Source organism: Balaenoptera musculus, chromosome 3 (genome assembly GCF_009873245.2).
Source record: "Balaenoptera musculus isolate JJ_BM4_2016_0621 chromosome 3, mBalMus1.pri.v3, whole genome shotgun sequence".
In the NCBI taxonomy this organism is placed as follows: Eukaryota; Metazoa; Chordata; class Mammalia; order Artiodactyla; family Balaenopteridae; genus Balaenoptera; species Balaenoptera musculus.
In genome coordinates this window covers 170,033,511-170,053,645 of record NC_045787.1, presented here as the reverse complement: position 1 = coordinate 170,053,645, position 20,135 = coordinate 170,033,511, and the positions used below count along the sequence as shown (strand labels likewise).

Below are 20,135 nucleotides of genomic sequence, written 5' to 3'. Positions count from 1 at the left end.
CTGCCCAGTCCAGCCCTCTAGACTGAGGTCTGTCTCCAACGAGACGACCAGGATCCTTTCCCTTAACTTGCCAACCCTCACAGCCAAACCTCGGCCGGAGCGGGGTCAGCGCCCACCCCGTGTCAGGTGTCCCCTGGACACTGCCCCAATCTGTAGCAAGCGTCCTTGCTGTAGATACGCTGTGCAGGGGGGGCCTTTACCTGGGGAGCACTCCACTTGATCCTTGGCTGCTTTTAGATCTCAGACTAAATTCAGCAGTCCTCGCTGGCCCAGAGGTTCAGACTTGGGGCAAACTGCCCAGTTATTCAGCTGGCCTTGTCAGCCCCGGGTCAGTGAGTTCAGCCCTGAGTTACAGGACGGAATGGGCCCCACGTTGGGCGCCAAAATTTGTTCCCGAATTAAATCGTATGGACCCCGCTCGCCTGGCCAAGGCTCGCTGCCTCGGGATGGGGGTGGGGTCCTTTTTCCATTCGAGTTCGGGAGTGGGTGAATAAGGAAGCGGAAGGTGAGATGCGCAAGCTTTTATTCAGTGGCCAAAGACTGGAGAAGCGGGAGCTAAGTTCACAGACTTCACAGACGAACTTCTTGCCCACCTGGCGAGGGGGATTTAATTTTAAAGGGAGGAGGAGTGAGGTTAATGATGGGGGGCCATATGCAGTAGTCTACCGGGGGAGGGGCAGGGCTTTTTCGAGGGAGTGGGGGGGGGTCACCCCCTTTTTATCCTGTTTTGATCCTTAATAGCTGGTCCTGGCTGCCGGTAGGTGTGTCATTTAATATGCTAATGTAGTCAAATCAGCGTATAACGAGAGAGTCGGTCTGTTGGAGGTCAGATTTGTCGCCATCTTGGTCCCAGTGGTTCCATTTGGTTTTTTTCTTTGTGTGTGTGTGTGTGTGTGTGTGTAGCTCTGGACCCTTTAACTTAAAAAGATTGTGTTCACTCCCGCTAAAGGTCAGGGGTTGGAGGGTCGTGAGCAAGGACGCTCCTAAGGGTTGGGGCTGGAGAGTTTTGAGCAAAGACCTGGAGCAGCTCTGGCAACACGCTCGGGGCGATCAACCTCATGCCCTGGGCATAGCATCCTGGTTTGGACTTGGGAGTTGTGGCCACACCCCTTCTAAACCGTGGCCTCCTGGGGTCACACAAATAGATGCTGAGGGCGGCGGAGAGAACCCTGTGCGTCTCCCCTGTAGGGGCCTCTGTGGGGACTGAGCCTCAGTGCCCCCCTCCCCTTCTTTCCTGAGCACTCCTGGGTTTCCAGGTGACAGGGAGTGTCGGTCACATAAAAGGGAGCCTCGAGGGTGAGGCTGCCCAAGGCTGGGGGTGGCCCTCTCCGGGAAGGCCTACCCGCCCCCATCTTTCCTCCCACCTCTGGGCCCTGGCTGAGGGGCGGGCAGTTGTCATTTCTGTGACACGGAGGGCTGAGCCAGTGGGCTGCAGACGAGGGGCTGTGTTTATTGGAACAAAATATGCAGTTAGATTGCACACCAGTTACCCACAACCCCTCCACCCCCCGCCTGCCACCTGGACCCCCTTCTCTGGAAGGGTGGCCGGCTGGTTCCTGCCACCTTCACGTCGCTGGTCCCAGGCCTGGGCAGCCGTGTGGCGGTCACTCTTGGATGTTCTGCCCGATCCAACCTCTCACAGCAGCCACCCGGGTGTAGACGCCCGGGAACTGGGGTCGCCCACAGCCGTAACCCCAGCTGGTGATCCCAGTTAGCACCCAGCGGCCAGAGGGCTCCCTGCAGGCCAGGGGTCCCCCAGCGTCACCCTGAGGAGAGGAGAGGAGAGGAGAGAGGGGAGAGGGGAGAGGGAGAGGCGCTCAGAGCAGGCAGTGCCTCCCCGGCAGCAGCCAAGCGTGGGCTGGCCTGATCTGCGTGCTCCTGGGCCACCACGGCAGTGTCACCTGGGCTCCCTCTGTGACCCCAGCTAGTGGCTTCCCCTGTGAGCCTCACTCGTATTATCTGGGAAGTTGGTTCAGCGCTCGGGTGAGCGTTCATCTGCCTGGCAGACATTGGTGGGCACCCGCCTGGCGGTCCAGGAGCAGAACCGGGCCTCAGTCCACAGCCTCCGCCCAGCCTGCTCCTGACCCTCTGAGGGGCGGGGACGGATGCGGTGGGGGAACGCCGGCTTCTTAGGCGTGTCCGCTAAGTGGTTGTCCAGTGGAAACTCGGGGGCCCAAAAGGTGCCCTGTTTGATCTAACTGAGGAAGCGCACCGCAGGGTGGGGCCTGGCCCGCGGAGCCCCGGCCCAGTTGCACAGTGCGCTCACCGAGCAGCTGTCCACTCCGCCCTGCGGGAAGCCCGCGCACAGCATGCGGCTGCTGATCTGCACCGGGTAGAAGCGGCGGCACGTCTGCTCGCTGAGGAGGCGCACGGCCGCCTTCTGCAGCTGCCGCGCCGTCGAGCCTGCGGGCGAGACGGGACCTGGTGGCCCGCGCCCGCCCTGCGCCGTTGGGACTCCCGATGGGGGCGCAGGCGGGGGTCCTTCCCGACGCCCCCGGACCCTTAACCCTCGGGGGGCGGGGGGCCCATCCGCGCCTACCTCCCTCGCGCACGGAGCCCCAGCCGGTGATGACGCAGCGCGCGCCGTCGGGGGGCCGAGGCGCGGGGTCGGGCAGGCAGATGGGCCGCAGCAGGCGGCTGCGGCGCACGGGCCCCGCCAGCTCCAGCAGCGCCACGTCGTAGTCCAGCGTGTAGAGGTTGTAGAAGGGGTGCTTGTGGATGCGCGCCACGCGCTCCAGCTGCCCCTCGGCACCGCTCAGGAACGGCGTGCCCAGGAAGGCCGCCCACTGCTTGGGGTCCCCGTAGCTGCGGGACGTCGGGGACAAGCGTCCACCCGGGTCCCCGCACCCCGGCGCTGCTCGCCGGGGGCTCCCCGGCACCCTGCCCCGCGGGGGCTGCGTCCGCGGTCGGCTGGGGAACCTCGGATCGGGCACTTGACCTTGGTTGAGTCGTCCCTTTGTCCTAGAACAGCGGGGAGGACGAGGGGGGCCCCGCGCCTGAACGCGCCCAGCCGGCCCCCAGGCACTGAGGTGACGCTACAAGCTGTATCCATTTCCACCTAATATTACGGCTCTCCCGCCTCCCCACCTGCTCTGAGCTCGGCACCGCGAGGCGCATCCTGAGCTGGGTTTCTCCGTGGAGGGCAGGGCCCCTACTGCGCACCCTGCCAGGAAGGGGACTCCCCACTGGGTGACCTTTAGGGTGGTGCCAGTCTGAGCAGGATGGCTAGGGATGGAGAGACCCGGCCTGGGGCCGCCCCATTTGGTGGGGGTCGGGGACTGGACGGAGGTGCCACACCCTGAGTTTTTGGGCTACGATTGGGTCCTGGTGAACCACGGACACCGGCCGTTTGGGGCGGGCGGGACTCACACGTCGAAGCAGTGCGCCGCCGACAGCAGCCACCTCTCGGCCACCAGCACGGCCCCGCAGCGGTGCTCCCGCCGCCGCAGCCACAGGCTCACCTGCCACGGCCACTCCCCGCGGCCCGCGGCGCTGCCGCCCACGATCCTGGTCAGCGCTGCTGCCGGCGCCAGGCCGCAGTCTGCGGGAGAGGCGGGCGTGGGTCGGCGGTCAGACCATGCCTCCTCCACGCAGACCGCCCAGCTCCGCCCCGGGAAAACGCCTTCCCCCAGGGACCCTGGGCCTGGCGCTTGGTCCTACAAACGAGCCTCTTCTGGGCTTTTCTCAGATAATGCATTTAAGTTTGGTTCCTGTAACCTCAGCCTTGGGGCCGTACCTCCCCAGCTGGGGGCCAGGCCAGCATCCCCTCTCACTCCCCACTCCTCCCAGGCCTTTTTCAGTCCCCTAGGAGCCAAGTTCCCTGCTGCCTCAGGGCCTTTGCACACCCCAGCTGCTTGCCAGGAGGCCCTGCCTGGTCTCACCAGCTCCTGCACTGGCTGGTCTTCCTGGATGCCCCGTCAGGGGCTCTTTACCTGGGTCTAGTGACCCAGTGCCCTTCCCAGGGTAGCCCCTCCGTCCTGTGACAGACACCCTCCCCCACCTGCAGCACAGGGGGCACCCTCGGAACACAAGAGTAGGAAGACCAAACGGGTAGCTCCGAGGAGTGCTGCAGGGACCGCCGGCAGCACCCGGGCGGGCGCTCAGATACACATCTGATAATTCCCACAGGCTGTTTTCCAGCTCCACAGCCAGTGCCCCTCCCCAGCCCTGCCTCCCACCAGCCAGCCGCCTCCCCTGCCCTCCACGGTTGGGGAAGGCCCTCCTGTCCCCACACCGAACAATATGTGCCGCGTCAGGAACCCTCCTCCACCTCCTGGTCCCCACGTTGAGAACCGTAGCTACTGGAAAAGGAAGAATCACCAGGCTGGAGGCCCGACCCAGAGACAGCCGGCTGCAGAGTTAACAAGAACCAGTATTTCTCCCAAGGACACGCTGCAGCCGTAAAGTATCAAAACGCCCCCTGCTCTGAGCAGCCCTGCTGGATGGGCAGGGCAGCGAGGTCCCCTCGAGCCTGGAGGATCTCAGTCACAGAGACTCTGCCCCGATTTCCAGCCCAGTCCAGCACCTCAGCTGAGGGGTCTCTGGACTCGACTTTCCACCTCTGTCTTAACCTTGTGGTCCCCGGAGAGGCACCATGTCCAGACCCCCGGCACGTGGTCTGCTTTGCTCTGAGCCAGTCAAACTCTGCTTCCTCTCCGCACCCCCTCCCCGCCTTCTGCCCCGCATCCCACCGCGCCTGCCTCTCCCTCTGTTTGGTGAGCCGCCCCTTGGTTCTTTGGTGAGCGCTGCCTTGCTGCAGCGAGCCCATAACCCTGACTTTGTGGGTGCAGGTCTGTGTCTGGGGACTTGGGCTGACTGGGCCAGCCTCTGTGTGAATGTGGGGGGGCAACAGAGGGCGGGGAACAGAAGCCGGGCCCCATTCTTTGCTTGGTGCCTGGGACACTGCGGACGGCATCTATTTGAGCCATAGGAAATTGCCTACATTTGATGGGGCTTTATTTTTGACCCAGAAATATGGCAGTTTCGTATGGTTCTGATTAATATTTAATAAAAATGAACTCCACATCTCAGACACAAGCTCAGGGCCACGTTCTCTGTCACATCTGTCAGCCAGTTACTGCCCTGTTGTACCCCCCCTTAGGCCTGTGGCACCAGCCGTTACGTGTGCATCTGCCCTGTCAGTGTCGGGTCCCTGCCGTCGGGGCCTACGATGGTCTGACTTGTGTCCCCTCCAAAATTCATAAGTGGAAGCCCTGACCCCCAGAACCTCAGGATGGGACTTTTGGAGATGGGGCCTTTAAAGAGACGATTAAAGTAAAATGAGGTTGTTCGGGTGGCCCTAATCCAGTATGATTGGTGTCCGTATAATAAGAGGAGATTAGGACACAGACACCCACAGAGGGGAGACCGCATGAGGACGCGGGGAGAAGATGGCCGTCCTCACAACGAGGAGAGAGGCCTCAGAGGGGACCAGCCCTGCCGACACCTCCATCTCCATCCCCCGACTGGGACGCTGTGACAGCAGCCCCAGCAACTGACACAGGACTCCCGCCACCCACCCACCTCACTCCATTTCTCTGGGTACCTGGTGGCTGGGAGCCCACGGTGGTCTCCGTGGCATGTGGAAGTGGTGTCTGTCCCCTGGTGGTGGTGGTCATGGCAGTGGTGGTCCTGTTGGCAGGTTGGCTGGTCACCCTGCTGGTGGCCCAGGGGGTGGGTCTGCTGGCCACGACCCCCAGGACCGTGAGGCCAGCCGTCGTCCTGGCAGGGTGACTGCTGGTGGGCGTCCTCGTGGTGGACGGCGGGGGCGTGGCGAGGGAGTGGGAGGACATGATGTCCAGGATCCAGCCCTTCAGCCGGGTGATTCGGGTGTACACGCCCGGCTTCCTGGCCTGAGCACAGCCGATGCCCCAGCTCACGATCCCCGCCAGATAGAACACGCCAGGCGTCTCCTCACAGGCCAGGGGTCCCCCAGAGTCACCCTGAAAAGGAAGGACAGAGGGCTGGCTGACCATACCGGCACCCTCTCCGCAGAGGCACTGCCAGGCCCTCCCATGCTGCCACGAGTGGGAGAAACTCCTCAGCAGAGCTGGACACGCACAGGACCTCAGCAGGACGGGCCTCACACCCACGTGGGGCTGTGAGACCTTGTGTGACCTTGAGCAAGTCACCTCTCTCTGAGCCAAGATTGCTCTTAGTTTTGCATTGGAAACAAAACAAAACAGCAGAAAACCCTAAAGAAAAAAACAATTCTCCTGGGCAAGAATATACAATGGGAAAAAGACAGTCTCTTCAGCAAGTGGTGTTGGGAAAGCAGGACAGCCGCATGTAAATCAGTGAAGTTAGAACACACCATGCACAAAAATAAACTCAGAATGGCTTAAAGACTTAAATGTAAGCCATGACACCATAAAACACCTAGGAGAGAGCATAGGCAAAACATTCTCTGACGTAAATCGCACCAGTGTTTTCTTAGGTCAGTCTCCCAAGGCAATAGAAATAAAAGCAAAAATAAACAAATGGGACCTAATCAAACTTACAAGCTTTTGCACAGCAAAAGAAACCATTAAAAAAAAAAACAAAAAACGAAAAGACAACCTACAGAATGGGAGAAAATACTTGCAAATGATGCAACCGACAAGGGCTTAATCTCCAAAATATACAAACAGCTCATACAACTCAATAACAAAAAACCAAACAACCCAATTGAAAAATGGGCAGAAGACCTAAATAGACATTTCTCCAAAGAAGATATACAGATGGTCAACAGGCACATGAAAAGATGCTCAACATCACTAATTATCACAGAAATGCAAATCGAAACTACAATGAGGTACCACCTCATGCTGGTCCGAATGGCCATCATTAAAAAGTCTATAAATAACAAATGCTAGAGAGGGTGTGGAGAAAAGGGAACCCTCCTACACTGTTGGTGGGAATGTAAGTTGGTGCAGCCACTGGAGAACAGTGTGGAGGTTCCTTAAAAAACTAAAAGTAGGGACTTCCCTGGCAGTCCAGTGGTTAGGGCTCCATGCTTCCACTACAGGGGGCACGGGTTCGATCCCTGGTCGGGGAACTAAGATCCCGCATGCCGTGCGGCGCAGCCCCAAAAAAACTAAAACTAGAGTTGCCATACGATCCATCAGTCTCACTCCTGGGCATATATCTGGAAAAGACAAAAAATTTAATTCAAAAAGATACATGCCCCCCCCAACATTCATAGCAGCACTATTTACAGTAGCCAAGACATGGAAGCAACCTAAACGTCCATCAACAGATGAATGGACAAAGAAGATGTGGTACATTTATACAATGGAATATTAGCCATAAAAAAGAATGAAATAATGCCATTTGCAAAAACATGGATGGACCTAGAGGTTACCATACGAAGCAAAGTAAGTCAGAAAGAGAACGACAAATACCATATGATATCACTTATGTGTAGAATCTAAAATATGACACAAATTAACTTATTTACGAAACAGAGACTCACAGACATAGAGAACAGACCTGTGGTTGCCAAAGGGGAAGGGGAGGGGGGAGGGATAAATTAGGAATTTGGGATTAACAGATACACACTACTATATATAAAATAGATAAACAACAAGGCTTTACTGTATAGCGCAAGGAACTATATTCAATATCTTGAAATAAACTAATGGAAAATTATATATGTATATATGTATATACATACAGACGTATAACTGAATCACTTTGCTGTACACCAGAAACTAACACAACATTGTAAGTAAACTATACTTCAGTAAAATAAAGAAAAATTTAAAAGCATGATGTTTGCTGTAGGTTTCCATTATATGTCTATCATAGGGTTAGAATTTTTTAATTTTTTAATTAAAAAGGTTGTTAAAAATTATCAGATGCTTTTTTCTGTGATTTTGACAATGGTCCTGTTTCTCCCCTTCAGTGTACTAATGCAGTGAATAGCATTAATGGATTGTCCTGTGTGGAGCCAAACTTTTTATGACATCAACTCACTTTGGTTGTGATGTATTTCCCTTATAATAAATACCCTGCTGGCTTGAATTTGCTAATATTTTATTAAGGGTTTTTTCATCTATGCTTCTAAGTAAGACTGGCCTATGCATTTTTTTTTTTTCTTTTTTTTTTTGGCCGTGTCACGTGGCTTGTGGGATCTTAGTTCCCCAACCAGGGATTGAACCCAGGCTACGGCAGTGAAAGCGCCAAGCCTAACCGCTGGACCACCAGGGAACTCCCTGAATTTCTTTACCTGTGTGTTTCTCTGGCCTTGATAGCATGGTTCAGCTAGCTTCTTTTTATGTTCTGGAGCTGATTTGTTTCCCCTTAAAAATGGGTCAACCACGTGTCAAGTGTGACAGGGTGGTCATATACGTACTCATGTATGATTAGCTTTTCTTCAGTTAACATATACGAGACAGCTTTTAAAATCAGTGTGTATATATTTTGTGTAGATCTACCACATACTTTGAAACTGCTGCCTCATCTTCTGTTTGGACGTATCACGATCTCTCTAAACCGGGTCCCTCCTGGACTCACCTGGCAGGAGTCAACCTTGCCCTCCAGAAACCCCGCACAGATCATCCTGTCCGTGAGCGAGAAGTTGTAGAGGGCACTGCATGCCTTCTGGTCTATGATGCCCACGGATGCCCGCTGCAGGAGGTCAGGCTTGGTGGCTGCCAGGACAAGGAGACCACCCCCCAGGGCCACTTACACAGGGACCACTGTTCAGTAGCCGGCTTCACTCTGACCACAACCCCAGAGGGAGGTGCCATCCCCGCCCTACAGGCCAAGGCCCGGAGGCCCACGGCCTTGCAGGGATGCGTGTAAAGTCACACGGTGAGAAGGAGGCGGGTCCCACCCTAGAATCTCACCCCTGTCCCTGAGCGGATTCCCTAGCACCTTGGGTGACCTGCAGGGGGGCTACTCTGAGGTTTCAAAGGAAGCATTAACTCTTGGGGGGCCTCTGAAGGGTATAACACAAGGGTCCCCAAACTTTTTCCATAAAGGGCCACAGAGTAAATACGTTCTGCTTTACAGGCCAGACAGCCTGTTGGGACCACTCAGCTCTGCTTTTGTAGCAGGAAAGCTGCCCGGGGCTATCAGTAAGTGAGTGGGCGTGGCTGCGTGCCAGTAAAACTTTATTTATAAAAAGCAGCCGCACTGGGCCCATGGGCCGGACGGAGTTTGCGACCCTGAGTTAGTGGAGAGGTGAGTGGTTTGCGGGTGGTGGGACCAGAGCCCCGGGCGGGGGTTGGGGGCGGAGGCTCACCGTTTCCCTCCTGCGTGTTGCCCCATCCAGAGATCACGCACTTGCGGCCCACGGGGAACTTCTGGATGGCCAGGGGCAGGCAGACAGGCTGCACATACTTGTTGAAGACCAGGGGCCTGGCCAGCTCCAGCACGGCCACGTCGAAGTCCAGGATGCTGGGATTGTACTGGGGGTGCAGCACCGCCCGCCTGAGCCCCATCTTCACAGGGCTCCCGCCGACGCCCGAGAGGGACGCGGTGCCCAGGTGGGCCCACACCAGCTCCACCTTCGTGCTGCCGGGAAGGGGCCGCTCAGACTCCCTGCCGCCCCCAGGGCACCGGGCAGAGCTGCGGGACCCAGGCCCCGGGGAGGGCACCAAGAGACCGTGGGCAAGGCAGGGAGCCCCCCCGGGCCTCATTTCCTTCTGGGACAAGAAGGCATGAGAGACCCCCACGGCTCTGTGACAATCAGAGGTCAATGCCACCTGCCCTTGAGTGGAGGGGAGGAGCCTGCCCCCCAACTCGGCCCCTCTGTGTCCCTCCCAGACCAGCTCGACAGGATCCTCCCGGAAGCCACTCCCCAGAGCCCCCTACTTCTTCACGCTGCCCCCCATCCGCCCCCTACCGCCCCGCAGCTGGACGTGACCCTGGCCACGTGCTGGGTCCTAAGCGGTCTCTGCATGCACGGGGATTTGATGGTGGGGGGACCCGGGGATGACGGGGGAGCCGAGGGGGCCTTACTGGTTGAAGCAGTGGGCGGCAGACAGCAGCCAGCGGTCCCCCACCACGGTGGCTCCACAGAAGTGCCGGGAACCCTCCTTCAGGCTGACCTGCCAGGGCACCTCCCCGGACGCGGCCCCGAACCCGCCCACGATCCGGGTGGGCTTCTCCAGCGCCGGCCTGGCCCCGCACTCTGCGGGGATGAGACAGGAGGGCCCGCGCATCTCAGCCCGCTCGGCGGGCGGCGGGACCACCCTGCTTCCAGAGGGGCCTCGGGACACAGGGCACAGCCTCCGGGCTCTGGCTGGGCCGGGGCACAATCATCCCGTCACACACATGAAGAAATGGAGGCTTAAAGGAGCCCTAAGGTCTCAAGCAAGTACAAGTACGCGGCCCAGCTAGGGGGATATGGGCGAAAAAGGAGAAGATAAAATCACAGCAGCCCTGTCCCCACCAGTGTCAGCGCAGCAGACACAGGCCACAGCCCGGGGCGGCTCTGGACAAAGGCAGAGTGGGGTTGTTACGGGGTTGGGGGCAGGGTGGGTGCAGGCGACTTTAAATGAGGCAGAGTTAAACAACTACACTCCAATAAAAATTATTTTTAAAAAATAAAAAATAATAAAATAAGCAGAAAAAAATGAAAAAAAGTTAATTTGATATTCATTTCCATAGGCAAAAACAATATCAAATTTTTTTCATTTTTGTTACATATAACTTTTTCTATATTATGTGTTGTGTGATGTTTATTTGATTGTATGCATGTGTGTTTACCCCTGTGTATGTGTGTCTTTAGCAATATATCTTTGGCCAGGTACACAGTACTTTGAAAAACTGGTATGTACTCAACATAAATCATGTATTCTTTCTACTGGGAGTGTACTTTACTATTCTTCCTACTCTTTGTTTTTAAATATTTAATAAAGATGGGGAGCACATCTTAGTTGACTTTGTATACCACCGTCTGTCAGAATTTCACATTATTAATTACAATATAAATCTTGAATTGTTAAATGATTGAGTAGGAGCAACCAAGAATAAAGGAGATTTTTGTGTTTAAAAAAAAAAAAAAAGAGGCAGAGTTTCGACTGGCTTTGAGCCTCGCAGGTCTGTGGGACCACAAAGGCGGATCAGTATCAGATCCGGGCAGTGACTGGACCTGGGTCCTCGGAAACCACAAAGTCGAGACAGGTGGAGAATCTGTGTGCTTTGCGTGGGTGCTTGTGTCTGCGATAACCCCAGGTCAGTCGCTCTCCCACCCTGGCCCCATCATCACGGTCACTGGCCTCTTGCTGCCCCTTCAGGATATTCTGAGTACACCCTCCTCCCGGCCGGCAGTAGGTGTTACCAGGCAGTAAATGTGAAGGATGACCACTGGCCTTTGCCTGGGCGTTTGACAGACATCACTAATCAATCACCCATCTCTTCCCCACAGAGAGCTTCGGAAAGCCAGTACCAATCCACCCAACCCCGCGCGGAGCGGACACCCACTTCTGCTGTCTCCCCAGAAAGTACCTTGTGGCTTAGAAGCAGTGGCTGAGTCGAGAGGCACGGCGCTGGGGGCCAGCGTGGGTCTGGTGGGTGTGTTGACCACCGGGCTCTGGGGGCTGGTGGGCCAGGCGGTGCTGGGGATGGCCGGGGCAGGAGCCGCCGTGGGGGCCGGAGGCTTGCTCGCCGCGGCAATGGCCTCTAGGATCCAGTCACGCAGCCTGGTCACTCGGGCGTACACCCCCGGATGCCGGGCTTCTGCACAGCCGATTCCCCAGCTCACGATGCCGGCCAGGAAGAACCTTCCGGAGGGCTCCTCGCAGACCAGGGGGCCCCCCGAGTCGCCCTGGGAGACAAAAGCACACCCTCAGGAGGGGTCGGGGCTCCCTGGCTGCAGCCGGTCCCAATCCCAGAGCCACAGGGTCAGAGAAGGAGCCCTGGTTGGGGGCCTTCTCCCCACGCGCTCACAGGGCACATGTGGACTGATACCTCACATCTCGGGACCTCAGTCTCCTCTTCTAAAAAAATAAAACAGGACAGTTGGACTATGAGATCTCTAAGACTTCTTTCAGTTCTACCACTGGCAGTTAAAAAGCCAACCCAAATAAACAATATCCCCTCCTCTCCTTAGCCCAGCAGACGTTGGGTAATGTCACCAGTGGCTCAGGAACCTCCAATCATCATGCGGCGTCCTCCTGCAGGGCCGCATCTGCCCTCACTCATCCTGTCTTGCTATCCTTTGCCTTCTCCTCACACCCAGCTCACCGTGACTCTTTCATCCTTAAACACAAGCTCTCTCTTACTATTTCCCGCCGTTTTCTCCAGCTTCTGGCTCTGACGTGGCAACCTGAGCACATGTAGCAGGCGCTCCCCACCCACCAGGCCTTAGAAAGGAGAGCAAAGATATAAACTAAAAAGAAAAAGGAAATCCACAGCCATGTGACAAGCCAAGCAGAGGAAATCTTGGTGCTGGACCAGCAACAGAAGACTCCCCTTTCCGGGGAGAGGGGAACCTCGGGTGGAAACCTGGGGGCCTTTCCCAGCCACCTCAGGGGCTGGCAAGGCATCGTCTGGAGCCTCTGGCCTCTCTCCCAGGCGCTGGGCTCACCTGGCAGGAATCCACCTTCCCATCCAGGTAGCCGGCACACAGCATCCTGTCGGTGAGCGAGTGGCCATACAGGCTGGCGCACAGGGCCTGGTCCAGCAGCTCCACGGTGGCTTTCTGCAGCATCTCCGGCTTGACCACTGCCCAGGATGGGGAGAGACAAGCAGGGTGAGCACTCCAGGACCCTGGCAGCCACCCCGAGCCAGGAGGCTGAGCTTCTGTTTCCCCAGCTGCGGTGGAGCGGCTGCAGCCCCAGATCAGAAGTGAGCCAGGTCCATCAATGCCCACTGACCACCCTCTCGGCCTGGACAGCTAAGTGGCATCAAAGTTAACACCCCAAGACTAGGCTCCTCCCCTCCCCTCCCCAAACCTGCCCGCCCTGAGCTCCCCCTTACCTGCTGGAATCTTTTCTTAGCCCAGCTGTAGCCCCATCTTGGCTAAACATTAAATCAGATTAGGTAGCCTTTTCCTCAAATGCTCCAGGGTGTTCCCCCCCGCCACCCCCCCAGCTCAATCCAAATACCCAAGCTTGGCCCACCTACCCCGGCACCCCAGGACCTTTGCACATGCCGTTCCGGTTGCCTAGAATGCTTGTCCCTGCAGAATCTGTCCGCCTTCCTCCTCTCATCTCCTATTTTAAATTGCAGCTCCCCCCCCCCAATCCCTGCCTTATTTTTCTCCATTCTGTACATCACCATCTGACACTTATCTTGTTCATTATCTACCGCCCCCTGGAATTGTTCTGTCTGGGTATGGTAGCCACTGCCCACACGAGGCTATTTAAATGCAGATGGAAATTCATTACAATGAAGTGAAATGTAAAACTCGGCTTCTCGGTAGCACTAGCCCATGCCATAGGGCTGCTGGCCCCCGTTGTGGATGGCACAGATGTGGCTTGTGTCCACCACTGAGGGAAGTTTTATTGGGAGGCGCTGGTCTGGATCGGGGGCTCCATGTGAACAGGGGTTTCTGTCTGATTTGCTTCCTGCCGGTCCCTGGAGTAGGAAGCATGGTCTTAGCTGAAATGTCACCATCTCAGGCCCTTTCCTAAAGCTGTCCCCGCCCCCAACTCATTTTTCCTACTGGTCTCCTTCCCAGCATTTATCACCATCAGGTTACAGTCGATATGAGGCAGTTCTGTTCTATCAAATTACCCAAACAATCAGTGAACACTGCCCCACTGCTCCGGGGGATACACGGGGTCAGGTTCCTGAGAGCCTCTGGTCACAGCCGACCCATACGTACGTAACCTCATGATGGTACGTGTGTTTCTGCTTAAAGACACTTCACTTAACATACATTGTTGACGCGTTAACACTGAGCTCACAGCCCACAGCGCTGTAACTCTTGCCTGAACGAAGCTCACCTAACACACGTACTTTCTGCCCATAAGGCACATCCCAGCCCTCCTGCACTTAGGACGCTAGCCAGCACTTCAGCTCTACGCTTGGGGCCTGTTTAGATTTTGTGAAACCTGCCACAAAAAGCACAAAAATGCAGAAAAAAAAAAAAGTGGCAGTAAACAGTCCACGAAAAGGACACTGGTTTCCAGTCTGAGCTGAACCAAGAGGCAGGGAGGGCATTGCCCAGCTCCACCTCAGCTGGGAACGACTCAAATTGCACATCAGGGAACAATCACAGATTCCCCCCACGAGTATCCGCTTGGGGAGACAAATGAATTTTAGCGAGTAGGCGAATTCGCAAATACAGAATCCGCGGCTAATGAGGCCGGACTGTGTGTTGCTTGCTTGGCTGGGCTTTGCTGGCTGCCTGGAGAGGCTGCGGCGGGGGAGGTGCTTACGGAAATCCTCCTTGAGGTAGCCCCAGCCCGAGATCAGACACTTCTTCCTGGGCGGGAAGACGTGCACGGCGGCCGGGAGGCACACGGGCTGCACGTGCCTGCTGAAGGGCAGGGGGCCACCCAGCTCGAGCACCGCCACGTCGAAGTCGGCCGTGTCAGAGTTGTAGAAGGGGTGCGTGATGATCTGGGCCACTCGGGCCCGCACCGTGCTGGCCTCCGAGCCGCTGAGGTAGGTGCTGCCCGCGTAAGCCACCCACTCGGTGGGGTCTTGGAACCTGCAGGGCGGACAAACCCCCGCTCAGAGGCCCACCGAGGATGGGGCCGGAGGGTGAGGAGGGCGAGGCACTCACCCGGCGGGCAAGTCTTAAGGAGGCGCCCCAAAACTCAGCCATCGAGACTAATAATGATATTTTCGGACTTTCCTGGTTTCGCAGTGGTTAAGAATCCGCCTGCCAACGCAGGGGACACGGGTTCGAGCCCTGGGCCGGAAGATCCCACGTGCCGCGGAGCAACTAAGCCCGTGCGCCACAGCTGCTGAAGCCCGCGCGCCTAGAGCCTGTGCTCCGCAACAAGAGAAGCCACCACACTGAGAAGCCCGCGCACCGCAACGAAGAGTAGCCCCCGCTCGCCGCAACTAGAGAAAGCCCATGCACAGCAACGAAGACCCAATGCAGCAAATAATAATAATATTTTCATGCAACATTGTCAAAAATCAGAATGATCGCAAAAAAAAAAACAAAACCTAAAAAAACACTCAAAACATGGTGCACGAATTATCAGTATTTTAAACAAAGACAGGATTCAAAAGGGCTGGGATTAGGGTGAGGCGAGTGAGGCCTTGAATATGGATTGGCTACTAGATAACATTACGTGGCTGTTTTTAATTTTCTTGGGTGTGATAGTGGTATGTGGGTATGCGAGAGACTCGTCTATTTGCACAAATGCATGCGGGAGATTCGGAAGCAATGTGTCATGATGTTTTCTACTTAATTTCAAACGGTTTGACAAAGATATATATGTATGAATGTGTGTGTGAATAATTACAGATGCAGATAGATGGAGAGAGTGGGAGAGAAAACGAATACAGTGAAATAGTCGTAACTTTTGAAATCAGATACTGGCATATGGGTTTTTGTTGTCCTATTTTTTCATCTTTTCTACTTAAATATATTCATAATAAAATATTAAGAGAAACAAAAATTTAAATGATAAAAAAGCAACTCTTCTTGCCCTGAATGTCACTGCTTATGTGACCTGTGTCCCCCAGACCGTCACTTCCTGGGGCAGGTTTCCCTGGGATTCCCAGCAGGCTGTTCCATTAGTGACCCTGGGGCAATTAGTAGGTAATGGTTTCCCAGGGGAACCCATGCTTCCTGTTGCCCTGTCCTGTCCCCGAGGACTCCTCAGATGGAAATAACCAAATAGCAATGCCTGGCACTGCCAGAGGCTTCCAGAACCTTCTCCCACCTTTGGTGAGCTCCATTCTGATTGGCCACTCTCACTGTTAAAGATTCTGACCATCCTCAACAACAAAAAACAACCCAATTCAAAACTGGGCAAAGGGACTTCCCTGGTGGCGCAGTGGTTAAGAATCCGCCTGCCAATGCAGGGGACAGGGGTTCGAGCCCTGGTCCAGGAAGATCCCACATGCCGCGGAGCAACTAAGCCCGTGCACCACAACTACTGAGCCTGTGCTCTAGAGCCTGTGAGCCACAACTACTGAAGCCTGCATGCTCTAGGGCCTGCGTGCTGCAACTACTGAAGGCCACGCGCCTAGAGCTTGTGCTCTGTAACAAGAGAAGCCACTGCAATGAGAAGCCTGCGCACTGCAACAAAGAGTAGCCCCCGCTCGCCACAACTAGAGAAAGCCTGCACGCAGCAATGAAGACACAACACAGCCAAACAAACAAACAAACAAAAAAACTGGGCATTGCTCCAAAGAAGATGGAGCAATGTCACACAAATGTCACACAAATGGCCAATTAGCACATGAAAAGATGCTCATCATCACTAATCATTAGGGAAATGCAAATCAAAGCCACAGTGAGATATTACTGCGCACCCGTTAGGATGGCTATTATTAAAAACAAACAAACAAAGTAACAAGTAATGGCCAGGATGTGGAGAGACTGGGAGATCGGCCAAGATGGTGGAGTAGAAAGACCCTGAGCTCACCTCCTCTCAGGAGCACAGCCAAATCACAACTACCTGCAGAACCACCATCAATGAAAAAGACTGGAACCTACCAGAAAAGATCTCCAACTAAAGACAGAGAGAAGGAACCACAACAAAATGAGAAGGAAGAGCAGACTCACGATGTGATCAAATCCCATGCCCCCAGGTGGGGGGACGCACGAACTGGAGAATAATTATGTGGCAGAGGTTCTCCCGCAGGAGCGAGAGTTCTGAGCCCCACGTCAGGCTCCCCAGCCTGGGGGTCCAGCACCGGGAAGAGGACCCCCCAGAGCATTTGGCTTCGGAGGCCAGCAGAGCTTAACCACAGGAGCCCCACGGGACTGGGGGAAAGAGAGGCTTCACTCCTAAAGGACACACAGAGAATCCCACGTGCACTGGGACCCGGGGCAGAAGCAGTAATCTGATAGAAGCCTGGACCAAACGTACCTGCTGGTCTCGGAGGGTCTCCTGGGGAGGCAAGGCGCCGGTGGCTGTGGGTCGCCCTGGAGACATAATGTTGGCGGCCGCCATGGTGGCTCTTTAGTGTGGAGACCGGGCCCCACACAATAGCCCACAGGCGCCAGTGGGGACACAGCCCCACCCATCAGCAGACAGGCTGCCCTGAGACCCCCCTGAGCCCACAGCTGCCCCTAGACACAGCCCTGCCCACCAGAGGGCCAAGACCCAGCTCCTCCCACCAGTAGGCGGACACCAGATGCAAGAAAACCATGATCCCGCCACGCAGGCCAGACCCTAGCCCTGCTCACCAGTAAGCCAAGGCCACCTTTGGGACGCTCCAGAACCCATACCCAACTGTAGCCGGCACCCGCCCCCTCCCCCCACCACCAACAACGACCTGAAACGAGCTCTGGGATCCCTGGGCCCTGCAGCCAGACTCCAGGAACCAGCTCTGCCTGCCAGTAGCCTGGCACTAGCCCCAGGATCTGGCTTCACCGGCCAGAGTCTTCAGGACCCTGACTCTGCCCACCAGTGAGCCAGCACTAGCCCCAGGCCCCCTAGGATCCCACAACCGGCTACATTGTGACCAAGCCCCGCTAAACCGTATCCAGCAGCATCCACATAAGACAGGGCCTGGCAGCCAACCAAGTCCACCAGACCGCCCACACAGTCAGCCTGCGACAACAGAAGGACCCACGCAGCCCTCTTAGAGGGAACCCCTAGAGCACGTAGCTTGGGTGACGAGCGGGCAGTGCACTGCGGAGATGCACAGGACGCGTCCTACAGAGGCCACTTCTCCCAGGTTGAGAAACGTAACTAACCTACCACACACATAAAAATACAAACAGCAACTTAGACAAAATGAGGTGACAGAGGAACATGTTCCAGACAAAGGAACAAGATAAAACCCCAGAAGAAGAACTAAGTTGAGGTAGAGATAGGCAACCTACCTGAGAAAGAGTTCAGGGTAGTGATTGTAAAGATTATCATAGAACTCAGGAGAGGAATGGAGGCACAGAGTAAGAAGTTAGACATTTTAAACAAAGAGAAAATATAAAGAACAACCAAACAGAGATGAAGAATACAGTAACTGAAAGGAAACATACGGTAGAAGGAATCAAAAGGAGACTAAATGAGGCAGAAGAACAGATCAGTGAGCTGGAAGACAGAGTAGTGGAAATCACTGCCACCAAACAGAAAAAAGAAAAAAAGAATGAAAAGAAATGAGGACAGTTTAACAGACACTAGGACAACATCAATCATGCTAATATTCACATTATAGGGGTCCCAGAAGGAGAAGACAGAGAGAAAGGGCCTGAGAAAATATTTGAAGAGATAACAGCTGAAAACCTCCCTAACTTGGGAAAGGAAACAGTCACCCAAGTCCAGGAAGCAAAGAGGGTCCCATACGGGATTAACCCAAAGAGTAACAAACCAAGACACATCATAATCAAAAAGACAAAAATTAAACAGAGAATATTAAAAGCAGCAAGGGAGAAGGAACAAATAACATACAAGGGAACTCCTGTAAGACTATCAGGTGACTTTTCAGCAGAAACTCTGCAGGCCAGAAGGGAGAGGCATGATGTATTTAAAGTGATGAAAGGGAAAAGCCTACAACCAAGAATACTCTACCCAGCAAGGCTCTCATTCAGATTTGATGGAGAGATCAAAAGCTTTACAGACAAGCAAAAGCTAAAAGAACTCAGCACCACCAAACCAGCTTTACAACAAATGTCAAAGGAACTTCTCAAGGATGTGGAGAAATTGGAACCCTTGTGCACTGCTGGTGGGAATGGAAAATGGGGCAGCCGCTGTGGAAAAGAGGATGGTGTTTCCTCAAAAGGGTAAACACAGAATCACCATATGACCCAGCAATTCCACCTCTGAGTTTATACCCAAAGCAATTGAAAGTAGTCACTCAGATACTTGCACACCCATGTTCACAGCAGCATTATTCACAACAGCCAAAAGGTGGACACGACCCAAGTGTCCGTCGATGGATGAATGAATAAACACATGTCCATCCACACACTGGAATATTATTTGGCCATAAAAGGGAAAGAAGCAGTGACACACACTACAACGTGCATGAACCTTGAAAACAGGTTAAGTGAAATGTCAGTCACAAAAGGACAAGTACTGTCTGATTCCACTCACAGGAGGTCCCTGGGGGGAGTCAGATCCACAGAGACAGGAAGTAGATGGTGGGGGCCAGGGGCTGGGGGAGGGGCTGGGGAGTCAGGGTTTAAAAGGGATAGAGTTTCCGTTTGGGAGGATGAGAAAGTTCTGGAGATGATGGTGGGGATGGTTGCCCAACAATGTGAGTGTGCCTAATGCCACCGAGCTGCGCACTTACAAATGGTAAATTTATGTTATATATATTTTGCCACAATTTAAAACAATTAATGCATTCAGATTTAACAAAAAGAAAAGAGAGGGAGGGACTTCCCTGGTGGTACAGTGGTTAAGAATCTGCCTTCCAATGCAGGGGATGTGGGTTCGATCCCTGGTCAGGGAACTAAGATCCCACATGCCACGGGGCAACTAAACCCACGCGCCACAACTAGAGAGCCCGCACGTCGCAACGAAGAGCCTGTGCTCCGCAACGAAAGTTCCCGCATGCCGCAACTAAGACCCGACACAGCTAAATAAATAAATAAATAATTTTAAAAAAGGAGGGGGAAGGAAGGGGGGAGGGAGGAAGGGAGGGAGGGAGGGAGGAAGGAAGGAAGGAAGGAAGGAACTAAGTAAGTTCCAAGAGGCTCTGAAGACACCCAGGAAAGGTGGCATTCCCAGAGTGGAAGGTAGGTGGGATACAGGGGTGGGGTGGGCTCTGAGCCCTCAGGGACGCGGACTCACTCATTGAAGCAGTGGGCAGCAGACACCAGCCACCTGGCGCCAATGACGGCGGCCCCGCAGAAGTGTTCGTTGTTTTCCCGGAGGCTGACTTGCCAAGGGAACTCCCCCGGGGATGCCTCCACACCGCCCACAATCCTGCCGGCTGTCCTCCAGCCAGGCTGCAAACCACAGTCTGCAAGACAGAGATCACTATCCAGGACCCCAAGAAGGCAGGAGTGTGGCCACGTTCCTGGCACGTCTGTCTGCAGTCTGTTGTCCCCATGGCCCCCGCATTCAAAGAATGCCAGAGATGTCAGCAAACCACCAGAAGCTGGGAGACCA

The 20,135-nt window shown here is 54.9% G+C and overlaps 1 protein-coding gene across 1 annotated transcript in view; it reads right to left on the bottom strand.

Moving 5' to 3' along the window:
* Positions 1-706: 706 nt before the first annotated feature.
* The window catches only part of TMPRSS9 (transmembrane serine protease 9), a 56,582-nt gene continuing 37,153 nt past the window's right edge, over positions 707-20,135 (bottom strand). Inside the window, exons 10-21 of the mRNA XM_036847393.1 lie at positions 19,815-19,986; positions 14,319-14,593; positions 12,521-12,657; positions 11,440-11,758; positions 9,949-10,120; positions 9,230-9,501; positions 8,497-8,633; positions 5,546-5,942; positions 3,370-3,541; positions 2,540-2,805; positions 2,267-2,403; positions 707-1,766 (exon numbers count right to left, since the gene is read on the bottom strand). Of these exons, the coding sequence (XP_036703288.1) occupies positions 1,605-1,766; positions 2,267-2,403; positions 2,540-2,805; positions 3,370-3,541; positions 5,546-5,942; positions 8,497-8,633; positions 9,230-9,501; positions 9,949-10,120; positions 11,440-11,758; positions 12,521-12,657; positions 14,319-14,593; positions 19,815-19,986 (2,618 nt within the window). The 3' untranslated portion in view covers positions 707-1,604. The remainder of the gene's footprint in view (positions 1,767-2,266; positions 2,404-2,539; positions 2,806-3,369; positions 3,542-5,545; positions 5,943-8,496; positions 8,634-9,229; positions 9,502-9,948; positions 10,121-11,439; positions 11,759-12,520; positions 12,658-14,318; positions 14,594-19,814; positions 19,987-20,135) is intronic.